General features: G+C 34.3%; 1 protein-coding gene across 5 annotated transcripts in view; it reads left to right on the forward strand.

Moving 5' to 3' along the window:
* SOCS6 (suppressor of cytokine signaling 6) overlaps positions 1-14,474 on the forward strand; it is a 76,639-nt gene extending 62,165 nt beyond the window's left edge. For all 5 annotated transcript variants that reach the window (XM_074207700.1, XM_074207702.1, XM_074207699.1 and 2 more), the window contains one exon: positions 5,100-14,474. In XM_074207700.1, the coding sequence (XP_074063801.1) occupies positions 5,217-6,827 (1,611 nt within the window). In that variant the 5' untranslated portion in view covers positions 5,100-5,216 and the 3' untranslated portion in view covers positions 6,828-14,474. The remainder of the gene's footprint in view (positions 1-5,099) is intronic.
* The last annotated feature ends 1,627 nt before the right edge of the window (positions 14,475-16,101 follow it).

Here is a 16,101-nt window from a genome sequence, read left to right on the forward strand (position 1 = left end):
TTCCAGTCCTTTGCCTCCACAAAGAGTATTACTATGAACATTTCATATTCAAAATTATAATTATTATTTGTGAAATTCCCATTATCTTATTTTTACTCACTGTTTTCATTCTGTGTTTTCTTTTACCTGATTGCTGTGACCTTATCTTCTCCTTTGACTTTCCTACTCCTCTACTTCACCCACTCCCGTTCTTTCCACCCAGTTCCAATCCATGAACCATTTTAAGTTTCCTTTTCCCTACTGTGCCCTCCAGGTTTCTTATCTTTCTACAGGTTTACTAGACTTATACACTCTTTCAGATGTATATATTGTTTCCTCTTCAGTCCAGATAAGAATGAGTTCCTACTGTTACTAGCTCTTCACCCCTATCTGCTTCCTCTGTATTAGTTTTTTCTTTTCTTTTATAACATTGGAAGTACAAAGACAAAGATAAAATTTGATATTAATATTTTTTATTTTTATAATGTAATTGCTTTCTTTTACCCTTCCCTGTCAGTTCTAATTTTTACAATATGCCATCATACACATCTTAGCCCCAACCTTTCTTTCAAACTTAAGAATACTGATAACATTTGCATAAATATAAGTACATAGTTTGACTTTTATGAGTGTTTTATAATTAGTTTTTAATGTTTTTCCTTATGATTTTTGAGGATCTTTAATAATAAAATTTCCATTGAATTCTTTTTTGTTGTTAAGAATAAGTCTTTCGTTTGTGAAATTTCCACTTTTTTTTTCATTTAGGATTATACTCAATATCATTTCAAGTCTTGCTGATACACCTGTGTTATCTTAGGCAAGTCTTAGAGATCCCTTCCAGCTCTTGAGCTGTTGTCTTATAAAGTACTTATAAAGAACCTATAAAAATCATGTACTTGACATTGGAAGTACAAAGACAAAGATAAAAATAAAATTAACTCATATATATTGTAATCATACAGTGTAATCAAATTGATTATATTTATGTCAAAATAAAAGTATTTTCTCTTACTCTTTCTCCATTGCCTTTTGATAGACAGGATATAGAATTCCATGCTTATGGAGAAAATAGCTTCCTATAGTTTCCTAAGAAACATTTACATGCCCATCATGTACCAGGCACTTAGCTGTTGTTGTTGTTTGTCCTTTGTTCTCAAAGAAGACCATGACATCAGGGAGGTGATGCATGATAAACTCTTGAATTGGATTTGAGTGAGGGGGTACAAAATCTTCAGCCTCACTTTCTCCTCCAGAGTCATCTGGGTTTGTAGCCAGATGTGAATCAGGAGACTGGACATAGTCCTGGATGTAAGATAAACAGGGTTAAATGATTTGCCTAGGGTCACACATCTTATTAATTGTGCCAGGTGTCTAAGACTGGTTTTGAACTCGGGTCTTCCTGACTCCATGCATAGATCTCTAGTCATTGCACCATTTAGCTGCCTCATGTTAGAGAGTAATGGTTACTTTGACAAGCAGAAACAAACTCAAGCTAATTTTAAGATAGAAGTCTCAAAAAAAAAAGATAGAAGTCTTACTTTCTTTGACTTTTAGCTCTTGGCAAAGACACTGGATCTATAATTTTTTTAATTAGATGCTTTTCCTTTAACTTAATGAACCCAGAATAATAAAATGATAATTAGCATTTATATAGTGCTTTAAGTTTTGCTGAGTACTTTTCATATATAAATTTTTTGAAGTCTGTGTGGATGTTACTTCTACTATAATAGGCTACATGGCTCTCCTATGCCTTAGTAACACATTTAATAGGTTGCTGATCCTCCCCCCCTAACTATTTTTCCCCTCCCAAATTCTTCATCCAGTAGATAACCCTTCTGAAATTTGGAGGATGGGGGAATGGTCTGGGCAACATTACAGGACCCATGCTCAAAACCTTGGGTTGGAACTAAAGAATATGTCTGTGATACTTCCAATAGGAACTTCCCATACTGGTATAGTTCTTTCTTTATAGAGAAGATGGATTTTTATCTTATGTATGGAATGCGTTTTGGGATCTTTTTTTGAGAATTAGGCAAGGATTTATCTGATATTTCTCACATTATATCATTACATTTTTTAATGGTTTGATCTTTAATATTCAAGTCACAGAACCATGTTAAGTGTTTTGTGTCATTATTTGTTGGTCCAGCATAGTTTCAACTGGATCAATTTGCATTTTTCCCCAATAATTTTTGGCAGTGGTGTTTCCTTTGAAATTCTAGGTCAGAATCTAGAAATGTTTTTGTTTTGTTGACCCCCTGGGCACTCTCTTGAAGACATTGAACCAGTTCTCAAAGTAATGTTTTTAGATGTATAAAATAAAATATATATGGAATTTTAAAGGAAATCAAGTATGTTGAAATAAAATTTTAATTTTTTCCCACCTAATGTCATATTCCTTCAGATAAATCTTACTAGTTAGTCTAATAATAAAAGCATTTATATAGCAATTTAAAGTTTACAAACTGCTTTATTTTATTTTATTTCTTTTGAACTTCATAAATATCCTGTGAGACAGATTTCATTGTTATCTTTATTTTACTAGTGAGGAAACTGAGTCTAAGAAAGGTTGAAATGAACTTGCTCATAGCTTAGCAAGTGCCTGAGGCAAGATTTTAATTCATATTTTTCTTATGTGAAGTTCAGCATACTATATCAACCTACCTATCTTAGTTCTGTAAAGTAATTCCTTTGGTAGTTTCATTTACCTGCTCCCTAAAACTTGAAACCCATACATTATCTCTTCCATATCACAACAATTAGGATTTCAAGTGACCCCATGGTCTCGAAAAATCCTCATAAATCCTCATAAAATTTTTTGTCCCTCATTTTCTTTTTTTATGGGATGTTTTGAATAGCTTATTGTAAAATTTGATCTGATATTATATAATACTACACATATATTTTATGTATTTCTGTGTCATATACTGGCCTTTACGTTTCACCTGTGGCTTCTGCAAAACTTCCTCCAAATTCCCATTTAATTTTCAGGGTTTTTTAAAATTTTATTTTCATTTAAGGCAATGGGGTTAAATGACTTGCCCAAGGTCATGCAGGTAGGTAGTTATTAAATGTCTGCGGACAGATTTGAACTCAGGTCCTCCTGACTCCGGGGCTGGTGCTCTATCCACTGTGCCACCTAACTGCCCCCCCCCCCCATTTAATTTTCTATTTTGACTGTTGAAGTCACGATGTGGAAGTGATAACTGTAGCTAAAACTTTATAGGATTCAGACCTGAAAAAGGATATTAAAAGTCTTCTTATCCATCCTTTTTATTTATAAATCAGAAGTATGAGAGCAGGGAGATAACTTAGCTTCAGATTTTAGGAGCAGGGCTAGGATTCAAACTCAGGTGTTTGCTAGTTTCAAAATTAGTGCCTTTGGGGGGAGGGGGGAGGGTAAGGGGGGTAGGTAATCTCTTTGCCTGGCCATCATAGGTGTATTCAAATTTTCTTATTTCAAAATCTGCTCCTTCCCTTGATTTTACTATCTTTTCTCTGAATTGTTGTAATAATTTCTTAGTTGATTTGCTAAAACTATATTAGTCTTTCACTTTCCGGTCTACTCTTCTTATACCTACCAAATTGATACTTCGAAAGCACCATGTATTTCTCTGTTCAAGAAGTTTCAGTGCTTCCCTTTTGCTTCTTATACAAAATATATACTGGCAGCAATGTGGCACTAAACCAATCCACTTGCTATTTTCCTTCTGTTTAATTCTTTCTCTTGCCTCTCAGTCCTTAGCTCAGTTAGTGCATATTCTCTTTTAAGCCCTGAGGATGCAAATACAATAAAGAAAGACCTTGTGTTCAAGGAGCTCACAGTCTAATGGGGAAGAAGACTCCCCCCCCCGCACATGCCAACACACACAAGACCCCCCCCCACAAGAACACACACACACACACACACACACACACACACCACCAAGGCTGATGCAACCTTGAAAGATGATGAGGTTCCTGATGAAGGTCCCGCTCCCTTCGAGTTTCAGTTCAGGTGCCAAGTGTAACTTCCTACAAGAGATGTTCATGCTTTTCCTAGTTATTAATGTTCACTTCTCCTCAAATCCCTTTGTTTTTTGTCAAACACCAGCATACTGAACTAGTTATACAGTGATTGTGCTGCTGTTTGGTATTTTGCAAAGTTCAGAATGATACCTTAAATTCACCTCCTGACTCTAACCCTAACCCTATTGAGAATATAATATTGCCACAGATGCAATACAATATTAGAATGAATACATATGCACAAATTTGCTTAGAAAAGAAAGCATATCATTGTTCAACTAAGATGAGTGATAGGGAAGAAATCTTGCATGTGAGATAACTTTCAAAATATCATTTCAAAATTAGTGTTTAGTTTTAGGACATTTTCATTTCAGAGTATGGGAAGAGGCAAAAAAAGTAGATAGTAAAAATCTTCAAATATAGTATCCTGATCTGCCTTGTTTCAGATTCTAAATATAATCCAGTTATGGCTACAAATATATAATGTGATGAATCTAGTTCTAGAAAGGACCTATCCTATCTCATATAATTTGAGGTCCAGAGAGGTTGCCAAGCCATTCCATGTAGTGATTCATCATTAGAAGCTGGATTTTAAACTACATCCTCTGACCCAGTCCTTTTTTCATAGTTACAACACTACTTCCTGAAAGAAAGGATGACAGATTTTACTTATGCATCCAGAGAGAGAGAGAGAGAGAGAGAGAGAGAGAGAGAGAGAGAGAGAGAGAAGAGATTTTGATGTTTGATGTTTAAAGAAAAGATTTTCTTTCTCAACTAGTGAATGAACAAAGAACAGGAAAAGATATTAGAGGGGTAAATGTGTAAATACAGGCTATAATTAGGAATGGGAGAAAGGCATTCATATACAAAACTGCGTAACAAATAATAACAGATCACTGGTGTTTTACATAGTATTGTAAGGTTTGCAAAGCACTCTAAAGATATTATCATTTAATTCTCAAAATAGCCCTGAAATAGGATGTAGCATAGGATGTGCTGAATTTCGAACATACAAAAGCATCTTAATGGATGGATCATTTAAAAAAATGAGTAAATGATGGTTAGAAAAAATTGTGAAATTAACTTTCTTTTTGTTTTAAATTTCTTTATAGGAAATGATTCTGAAAGTTAAATGAAGCCAAGAAAATATATGAATAGAGTGTTGCTACAAATTCTGGGAAGAGCTTATCAGAAAATAATTGATCAACTGGATTTGGTAACCAGTCATAATGAAGAAAATTAGTCTTAAGACCATTCGGAAGTCTTTTAACTTGAATAAAAGTAAAGAAGAGAATGATTTCGTTGTGGTACAACAACCATCACTAACCACTGACTTTGGAAAAGATGATTCCTTGTTTAGTAGCTGCTATGGTAAAGATTTGGCCAGCTGTGAAATCAGCAGTGAAGATGAGAAAAGTGGGAAAAATCGATCCAAAAGTGAAAGCTTAATGGGTACATTAAAAAGGCGACTTTCAGCAAAACAAAAGCAGAAAGGCAAGGGCAGTCCGCCATCTGTGAATTCTGCAGATGAGGACACCTTCTCCTCTTCATCAGCTCCCATTGTCTTTAAAGATGTAAGAGCTCAGAGACCATTGAGGTCAACATCCCTTCGTAGTCATCATTATAGTCCTACTCCATGGCCTCTTCGTCCAACAAACTCAGAGGAGACCTGTATTAAAATGGAAGTAAGAGTCAAGGCTTTGGTTCACTCCTCTAATCCAAGTCCAGCACTGAATGGTGTTCGAAAAGATTTTCATGATTTGCAGTCAGACAGTGTGTTTCAGGATCAAAACAATGCATTAAAAAGTACAGAATCTCAAAATGGAGACCTGCATCTTCACATTGATGAACATGTGCCTGTAGTTATTGGACTTATGCCTCAGGACTACATTCAGTATACTGTGCCTTTAGATGAGGGAATGTATCCTTTGGAAGGATCACGTAGTTATTGTCTGGACAGTTCCTCTCCCATGGAAGTTTCAGCTGTTCCTTCTCAAGTGGGAAGGAACTCATTCCATGAGGATGAGAGCCAGGTAGACCAAGACATAGTAGTTTCTCCAGATATCTTTGTGGATCAGGCAGTTAATGGCTTGTTGATTGGCACCACAGGAGTCATGTTGCAAAGCCCAAGGGTGAATAATCATAATGATGTCCCTCCACTCTCACCATTGCTACCTCCAATGCAGAATAATCAAATCCAAAGGAACTTTAGTGGACTGAATGGCACAGATGCACATGTGTCTGAAAGTATGCGTTGCCATTTGAATTTTGATCCTAACACTGCTCCTGGAGTTGGAAGAGTTTATGACTCTGTACAAAATAGTGGCCCTATGGTTGTGACAAGTCTCACAGAGGAACTGAAAAAACTTGCAAAACAGGGATGGTACTGGGGACCAATTACACGCTGGGAGGCAGAAGGAAAGCTGGCAAATGTGCCCGATGGTTCTTTTCTTGTTCGTGATAGTTCTGATGACCGATATCTTTTAAGCTTGAGCTTTCGCTCCCATGGTAAAACACTTCATACTAGAATTGAACATTCAAATGGTAGGTTTAGCTTTTATGAACAACCAGATGTAGAAGGGCATACTTCTATAGTTGATCTAATTGAACATTCAATCAGGGACTCTGAAAATGGAGCTTTTTGCTATTCACGGTCTCGGTTGCCTGGATCTGCAACCTACCCAGTCAGATTGACCAATCCTGTATCACGGTTCATGCAGGTACGTTCATTGCAGTACCTGTGTCGTTTTGTTATACGTCAATACACCAGAATAGACTTGATTCAAAAACTGCCTTTGCCAAACAAAATGAAGGATTATTTACAAGAAAAGCACTACTGAAAGCTTATGGGAATCTTGCATCTTGCACTTTGGGAACAAGAAAAAGAGATTGAAATACAGTTTACAAATTTTTATTGCTATCAGAATCTTTTGCTGCCATAATTATTTCAGTTTTATGTGTAAAACAAGAGTAATACATTGTTTTGTTTGGTAATGGGGAGGTGTTGGCAAGGTGTCTTAAGTTTATTTTTTTCTTTTTAAAGGAAAAATCTTGAGGTTTTTAGAAGTGTGAAATCTTTCATCAATGTGCAGAATAATCACAATGTGAATTATCAGATTACACTTGTTTTCCCCAAAAATCCTTTGCTGCTATCCACTGTGATTTTTATGTGTTAAAAGCACATTTCATATGTATTCACCCATAATCTCTTCAAAAAGTCCCATTTTCAAAAGATAATCCTTAAGTTTATAAAAAATGAAAATTGGTATAAGTATCATTTTATGATTTTAAAAAGTACTCTAATTTGAAGTATATAAAATTATATAACTTTAGGTAAATGTAAATGGAACATAGACAATGCAGCATATCTTTTGAAACAGTCATTGTTTTTTTAATTATCTCTTGAGTTTTTAATTTGTTTTTTGATTCCATTTAAGTTAAATACTTCATTGCTTCCATTTTTATCTTATGGTTTTCTTGGCTGCCAAAAATGGCATTGCTTTTAAAAATCTTGAAAAATATGTACTCACTGTATAGCATCCAAAGCCTTTTTTTCCTTAAACATGGGTACAAATTGGCCTAACATAAATTTCACCATGAAAGTAGATCTATTAAGTGAAAAAATACAGCATGATAATAGATCATATAAGGATATTCTTTGCCAGCATCCATTTTTAATGCTACTTATGTTGCCCTCAGGCAAAAATGTTTTATATGTGATTTAATTTGTTTTACATTTTCTTGGTTAAAACTTGATTGTGTAAATTATTCTCATTAATTTGATTATATTTCAACTCTAAAACTGATAAAATTATAAAATGTACCATTTTATATTTGAAACTAAGTTGATTTTTTTTTCATATGGGATTATGGAAAGGTTTACACTGAATTTCATTAGATGATAAATTGTGGGAAATATGGAGTTTATGTATTTAAGAATTAGCAAGCCCATATCAGGAGTACTGAATTCCTAAGGCTTCCCATTTCTAACTGCCATTCGGAAAATGGTTTGTAAATTCAGCAAATTTGGCTCAAAAGAATTCAGCATTTGCTAGTCAATGAAATATTTCTTCCATGGACCCTATACTACTCTGATGTAAAATTTATACAGTTTTTAAAGAACATCAGAACATAATTATGTTATATGGTTGTGTTTTAATTTGAGAAGTTCATCCTTTTATAGATATTTTAATGTCCAGTTCATAGCATGTCAAATAATTTTCATTTTTCTTAGTGGTGAGGAATTCTTTCCCTTCTAACTCTCCTTCCCTCAGTTTGTAATGTCTTATTATTTTATCATTACTTGGCATTATAATGCACTGTTCTGGAATTGCTTAGAATAAAGTTAATTTCTTTTTCCGTGTTAAAAGAAGTTAAAGGAAACAACCCATTATCAGATAAAGATTTCTAATCTTTTTCCTTGTTATCAAGCTGTTATTTTCCCCCCATTCCACATTTACTGTCAAACTTGCTGACTTTATTGGTCAGATGTATTTATGTATACTTGCATCCTCATTTTTTTCTTTGCTTTTGGGAATTAAGAGCTGCAAAGATATTACCTAGAAAAGACACTCATTTTATATGACTTGGAGAGAGAAGAATGATATTTCATTTTTATGGAATTGTACCTTGTTGGAAAGAAACCTTTTAATTTTCTTTACTTTAAAATGTATTTTATTTAATAAAATGGAGTAGATTTTAAAAAATTCAAATATTTACAATTAGCAATTTGAATTAAAAATAATACAAAGTAATTGAATTCATGCATGATACTATTATAATGTATTGTTTTCTCCCTGGGGACTGATTTTTAAGCATCACATTTAGATTGATGCTCAAGGTCTGGTGCTAAATTCCTATTAATGATGGATATTACTTGAGAGAGAATGCTAAGAAATTCTTTGGAAAAATTTTGGCAATGCCTTCCTCTTAAAGAAAACATATATGCTCATCCTACTTCAAAGATGCTAGTTTATCAGGCCCCTTCAGCAGAAGTGCCTGGTGACTTTTAGATCACCCTGTATTTCAAAATGGTCAAATGAAATAATTTTGGACATAGTCTGAGGCCTGCATTTTGAAAAGATTTCATAAATTTGTGTTTGAGATCTGGTCATTGAATTCTGAATTAAGCTTATATTATTATTTTTTTGGTTTGCCTAAATGTTTTTATAGTCCTCCTTCATGTTTTTGGAATACAAATAGTAATAGTCTTCTAATTCATATTGCCACTTGTTGATGTGCTTTCACATGTGTCCTTAATATAAAATATTTAAAGTAGTTATTTCCCTAAAACTGGCCTAATTTGAAATTACTGTAACCTTTCCTCAAAATTAAAAAAAAAAGCAAACATGTGCCAAGAAATTAGTATGTAATCATAAACATAATGGGAGATTTTCAGTGCATTGCAACTATTCAGTCATAGTAGGATGAGGTAGTACAAATATAACTAGGAAGATTGTGTCTGTGATGTTAAATGAGGCTGGCTGAAAATGGTAAGACATAGCCATCATTTACCAATTAGCAGATTTGTATGATGCAATTTGATTGGTTTTTTCCCACCTTTCCCTAAACTAACTGACTTTTGGAGAACTGTATCAAATGATGACTTGGGTGTCATTTAGACATAGCCCAAATCTGTGCTAACAAAATCTTTGCTTATGAGAAGGAAGTAAATAAGAAAGTTTGTCAGTTTTTGTCATTAATAATAGATGAGGAAAATGAATCTTCATAAAACATGTTAAATGACAAAAGCTATTTTCACACTTCCAGTACACACTACTGTGTAAAATGAAGAATAACAGAATACTATTGAAAGTACTTGAAGATGTCTTAAAAAAACAAACAAATCACAAAGGAAAAATTGTCCTCATTCTACTGGTGCAATACTCTTGAAGTTTGGAAGGAAAACCCTTAGGTTAGGAATTGACTACAGAATGAAAAATAATTTTTAAATCTAGAATTTCTGAACCAGCCATTTAGATCAGCCATCTTGCTCTTAAAGAAAACATTGTGCCAAAAGGCCAAATTATTGGAATATGATGAATATCATAAATTATACATTAAGCATTACTTTATTATTGCTGAGCCAGTATTATTAAAACAGGATGGAAATTAGTAAAGTCTTAAGTAGGGAATGAATATGCAATGTCTCGAATTTTGCTGGTGCCACAAAAGTCTAAGTATTTTTCTTAAGATCATTGCTTTCAGAAATGCCAATTTTAAAATATTGTATATTTCATAGTTTTCATGATAAGAGATATTACTTTATGACTGATTCAGAAGAATAATTTTTATTTTAATCCTAACTGCATTTCATAGTATGTGAATTATGAATTTGAAAATGGAATCACACTACCAGCAATAGATAGTATTATTGAATACACTAATAAGGAACAATCCCCTGTTCCAGGAATAACTTTTAAATCCTAAACTAAAATTATTGGTACGGTAGTAATCGCAAATTTGGTTTCTTTTAATACTTTTTTAATCCTGTAAAGAATGCTTTTATAAACATCCTTTTTATTAATAGTTAATCATAACATGGAAAAATGTTGTGTAGTTGCTGTTTCTGAAAAGTGTTCCAAACTCTACACCCACAGATCATGAAAAATTCTTATAGAATTTTGTATTAAGTATACATATTGGGTTAAAGAAATTTTATAGTGGTGATGGAGTGCCATGAAATTAATACTTGCAATCCAGATTGCTGTAGTTTACACTTTTCTGTATGTTTCAAACCAGGTGTGTACCATTTGTACTGAACACACCACAGAATGAGAATTATCCAAAGTCCATTGATTTTAATATGTGTTTTGGTTTGTAAACAAAATTATAGTAATTTCTTGCACATTTTTGGAAAATAATTGTATAAAAACTTATGTATCTGCTTCTAGATACGATGTGTAAATAAAAATTTCATTCACAAAATAATCTGCTTAGTATTCTATACTTAGTAATCTGAATGAAGCAAATTTTAAATTTAATTTTTGTGTTGTCCTAATTATTTCTGAATGCATCCTGATCAGGAAACTAAAAGTCAAGAGATGAAGTGTAATCAACTGTATTTTTATTTCTTATTTGTTTATCTCTAGTTAGTAGAAAATTAGATAAAAAGGAATAATTAGATCAATGTAAGTAAAGCTTATTATTGCTGTCTTCCATAGCTATGTTTTAAAAACTCCAAAACATTTTATAACTTCTTTTCATTTATTAGAAAAGAATAAAATCACAATTGAAACTTTTTTAAAAAAAGGAGAATCATATTCACTAAAAGAAAAAAAGGAATTAGTTGTTTTACAGAGAGACTTGAAGAATATTTATAAGCCAAAAGAATTGAGAACTAGTTGGACTTTCTCTTATTTTTATGTCTTCTACCACTGTGGCCCCCTTGGGTGAGAAGTGAGCAAAAGGGTGAGGCTGATAATAAATTTTAAAAACATCTATTTAGCAAAATCCTCCATGATTAAGGAAAAACAGAATGGATGCTAGCCTGAAAAAGTGTGAATTACAGAACATTACAACCTGTTGTCAAATATAAGCTTACAAAGATGACAAGCAGTTGCCCTCATAATGATCTTACAGTCTAAATAAAGGTAGAAGAAATATTAAAATAAAAATGATAGCAAGGAGTAAAAGTCCCAAAAAATTTGTGGAGGGTTACTTTTAGAAAGATAATCACATAGCTTTATGAAATAGCTCAAACACTGGGCAAAGCGTTTTTATATGAGAACAGTGTTTATACTACCATCCTATGTGGTAAAAAATAATACTCCCATGTCATAGATAAGGAAATGAAAACTCAGAGAAATTAACTTGAACTTGGGGATCATACAGTAAAAGTAATAAAGTTGAGATTAGAACCTAAATCATCTAGCCATAGATCCTATATATATCAGGAATTTTTAACTTGAGGTCTGTGAACTTATTTTGATGACTTTACACAATTCATTTCCTTTGTAATTCTGTATATCTTATGTGTTTAGTCAATAAGCATTAAGCTTCTCTTTTGTGTCATGCATGGTAGTAGTAAGTCCTGGGGATACAAAGAAAATCAAAAGATAATTCTGCCCTTGGGAAAGAAACTCAGTGTTATGAGGGAGACAACATACAAACAAATATGTAGAAATAAGCAACATGGCAGGATGAATGGGGGGTATTTAACCAAGAGAAGGAATCAAGAAAGGCATTTTGTAGAATTTGGGATTTTAGTTTAGACTTAAAGCCAGGAAATCCAGGAAGCAGAAATAATGAGAGCATTCCAAGCAGGAAGGCACCCAGGGAAGATGCCTGGAGCCAAAAGATGGGATGTCTTACTCAAGGAACAGCAAGAAGTCATTGGATCTTTGAGATCTATACCCTTCATCAAACAAGTGAAGAGCCCAGAATACAAAAATGTTAACAACCCCTGCTCTCTATACACCATCATGTCCTCCCTAGGAGTCTTTCCAGTCCATTGACGTCTCTGAATTGACTGTGAGTATTAATATTGCATAAACCAAAAGGTTTTTTTTTTATGGGTGAATCATCCATTTACATGCTATGGTGAGTTTAAATTTTACTCCTTGAAGTCTGTCATTTCTGCTTCCTCTTCTAGAGCTAGATGAAAAATCATACACATTTAGATCTATTGTGTTTTACCCATACCTTACTGATAAAGTGAGCTAAACTCATATATAACAACCACTTACCCATTCTCATCAATTGCCCTCACCTATTTTACTGTGAAGATAAATGAACTCCATGTTAGATTATTACTCAAAACCTCTATTCTTTTCTCCTGTAGGCAAAGTGGTTGTTGCAAAAGCCAACTTCTCTGATAGTGCTCTTAATTATAGTTTAGCCCTTCTATCAACCTCTAATTGATTATCATTTCCATCACTCTCATCCTTAAAAACTTTCACTTAGTGAAACTATATCTCGGCCCACATTCCATCCTAAATAAATAAATAAAAATCACTTTAGCTCCGAGGTTTCCTCTCCTTTTCTTCTTATCATAGTTTTATTTTTGTCTTCTTACTCCCCAGTCTACCAAAACTGTTCCATCCAGGTTTAATAATGTTGATGATGATGTTTGTCTTTCATTCTCAAAGAAGACCATGACATCAGGGGAGGTAATGATATGACCAGCAGATGAATTACATTTGAATGAGGGGTTGCTGTGCTAAGTCACCAGCCTCACTTTTCCCTCCAGAGCCATCTGGGTCCAGTGGTCAGATAGGAATCATGATGATTGAAGATGGTCCTGAATGGGAGGCAATCGGGTTAAGTGATTTGCCCAAAGTCACACAGCTAGTAAATGGCAATAGCTGGATTAGAACTTCTGTCTTGTACCATCTAGTAGCCCAAGGTTTACTAATTACATTTAAATTGCAAAATCCAATAGACTAATCAGCCTCTATACTCCCTGGGTACTTAAGCTTTCGTGATCTACTTCATCTTAACTTTTCTTGGGTTATATCCTTCTCTGGTTTGAGGATTGGTATCCCCCCAAAGTTCTGTTCTGGGTCCTTTTTTTCTTTCAATATGCTCTTGTGGGGAAACACATCAATTCCACAGATTCAACTATGTTTGTGTAAATTATTCCAGAATTTATCCAGCTCTAGTTCCTCTAGAGCTAGTATTGCTTCTAGCATTGCCTCTTCAACTTCTTGCTGGCCACCTTGATAACTCACAGAGAACTCAAACTCAAGCATGTACAGAGCAGAAATTAGCTTTCTCCTAAACCCACCCCTTTCCCCAACTTCCCTATTTTTGTTGAAGATGCTACTACCTTTGTCTCAAAGGTTCATGATCTCAATGACTTTGAAAATGAGTTGAGTAAGTAGCTAATAATTGATTCAGTTTTGCTAGAACATAATATTAAAGAAAAGGAGTAATATGAAATAAGGAAAATCAGATTGTCGAGTACCTTGTGTGCCAGACAAAGGAATCACTACTTTAGAATGAAGGACCACAGACTTTAAAAATTAGGCTTTTTTATTTATTTAAGGCAGTGGGGTTAAGTGACTTGCCCAAGGTCACATCGCTAGGCAACTATTAAGTGTCTGAGGTTGGATTTAAACTCAGTCCTCCTGACTCCAGGGCCTGAGCCAGTGTACCACCTAGCTGCCCCTGGGGCCACAGACTTGACATTAAACACCCATAAGTTAAATTTTTTCAAAAAAAAAATCATGTAATTTGTACACTTGTCTATATGTGTGTGTGTACATGAATATGCCTCAATATGTGTAGACTTCTTTATTTTAAAAAATTACACATAAATATTTAGAGAGGCAAAGTAATAGAACCAACCTTAAAGGACAGGAGACAGCTTCAAGTTCATCTCTGATACAGTCTGATTGTGTGGTCCTAGATAAGTCATAACATCTGTGTTCTGGGCAACTCTAAAATTCTAAGTCACACAGAAGGTTGTCTTCATTAGTGGAAGAAATTCATCTGAGATTTCTCTATGCTGATGAAATCACTATTTCTATTTAAGAACAATTATACCTATACATTTTATATATATATATATATATATATATATATATATATATGACATATATAAAGAGAAAATAAAGACAATAAGAATAAAATACATTTGATCCTAAAGTTGATAGGGAACCCCAGGAGCTTATTGAGTAGGGAGTGATAAGGCCAGGACTATGCTGTTGGGAAATTCCTTAGACAACTATGATGAAGTTGAATTAGAGTAGTGAAAGTTTGAGGCAGGGAGCCCAATTCAGAAACTCCTGTAATAGTCCCAGAGTTATTGAAGGTCTGCACTAGGTGCTAGTTGTATAAATGAAGAGAAGGAAACAGGTTGGACAGATGGAGAGGTAGGAAGATTTTTTGCCTCAAATATGTGGGGTGAGACAGGAATCAAGCATTACATTGAGGTGGATTGTCAATCTTAGGGCCTGGAATGATGGTAGTGTCTGAAAATTGTTTAGGAAAGTTTGACTGAAAGTAGAAAAAACAAACATTATTGAGATTTTCCATTTGCTATAACTTCTATGCTGGCTTATCCTACCCTACTTATTATGTCCTTCCCAAAATGAAAAGGGAAGAGGAAGAGACTCTCACTTTGGAGAGCTTACCTCTCACTCCTTCCCATCTCCCTCTTCCCCATTGAAAAAGTAAGAAAATCAAAATCCCTGTTAGAAGTGTATATATAATTAAGCAAAATAAATTTCTTCATTTTCTATGTCAAAAAATAATATATAATACAATTTGTACTTGGTCCATCACTTCTCTATCAGGAGGTGAGTAGACTGTTTCACCATGAATCCTCTGGAATTCTGTTTTTATCAGAGTTTCTAAGTTCTTTTAAAAATTTTTCAAATACTTTTTTTGTTACATTTTAGATTCCAGACTGTCTCCTTCCCTCCTTTCTCACCCCATACTACAGATAGCCATTATATGACATAGATAAAAAATTGGTTAGGGGTGGCTAGGTGGCATAGTGGATAAAGCACGGGTCCTGGAGTCAGGAGTACCTGGGTTCAAATCCGGTCTCAGACACTTACTAATTACCTAGCTTTGTGGCCTTGGGCAAGCCACTTAACCCCATTTGCCTTGCAAAAAACCTAAAAAAAAATTGATTGGTTGGTTCTTGAACTTCATTATTGAAGGAGACCAAAATAACATCATTATATTTGAGACAAATTATAGTGTGCCTGACTGACTGATCAGACCAATATAAGCTCAAAATGCTCTACTACAAATAGTCCATGTGAACACCTGGTTTGCTTATTCTAGACTTACTTATGTCAGGTTTTGTAAGGGACTGTTGTGTGTGGGAGTAATTTAAGCCTTCATCACCTGGTGTCCTCTAGCAGCACCAGAGCATTATTGAAGGTTGATTGAAGAGTGCCACGGGAGCGGGAGCGGACCAGGACTGGGGAGCATATTTAAGTTCTTGTATTTGCTCTAATAAATGGAGATCTAGGAGATCTTGGAGAATTTTCCATCCTTGTCTCCTGCCCCTTCATCGTTCACCTGGGTAAGGATAGGCTAGCCAGCAGGGACCGAACACTTCCTGAGCAGGTAGTCTAACAGGAATCTAACAATGTTTCCTTTGAGCTGCTTCAATCCTGCCTTCCTCATAGAGTGCAGTACTCTGACTGAGGAGGG

Source organism: Macrotis lagotis, chromosome X, assembly GCF_037893015.1.
Source record: "Macrotis lagotis isolate mMagLag1 chromosome X, bilby.v1.9.chrom.fasta, whole genome shotgun sequence".
NCBI lineage: Eukaryota > Metazoa > Chordata > Mammalia > Peramelemorphia > Peramelidae > Macrotis > Macrotis lagotis.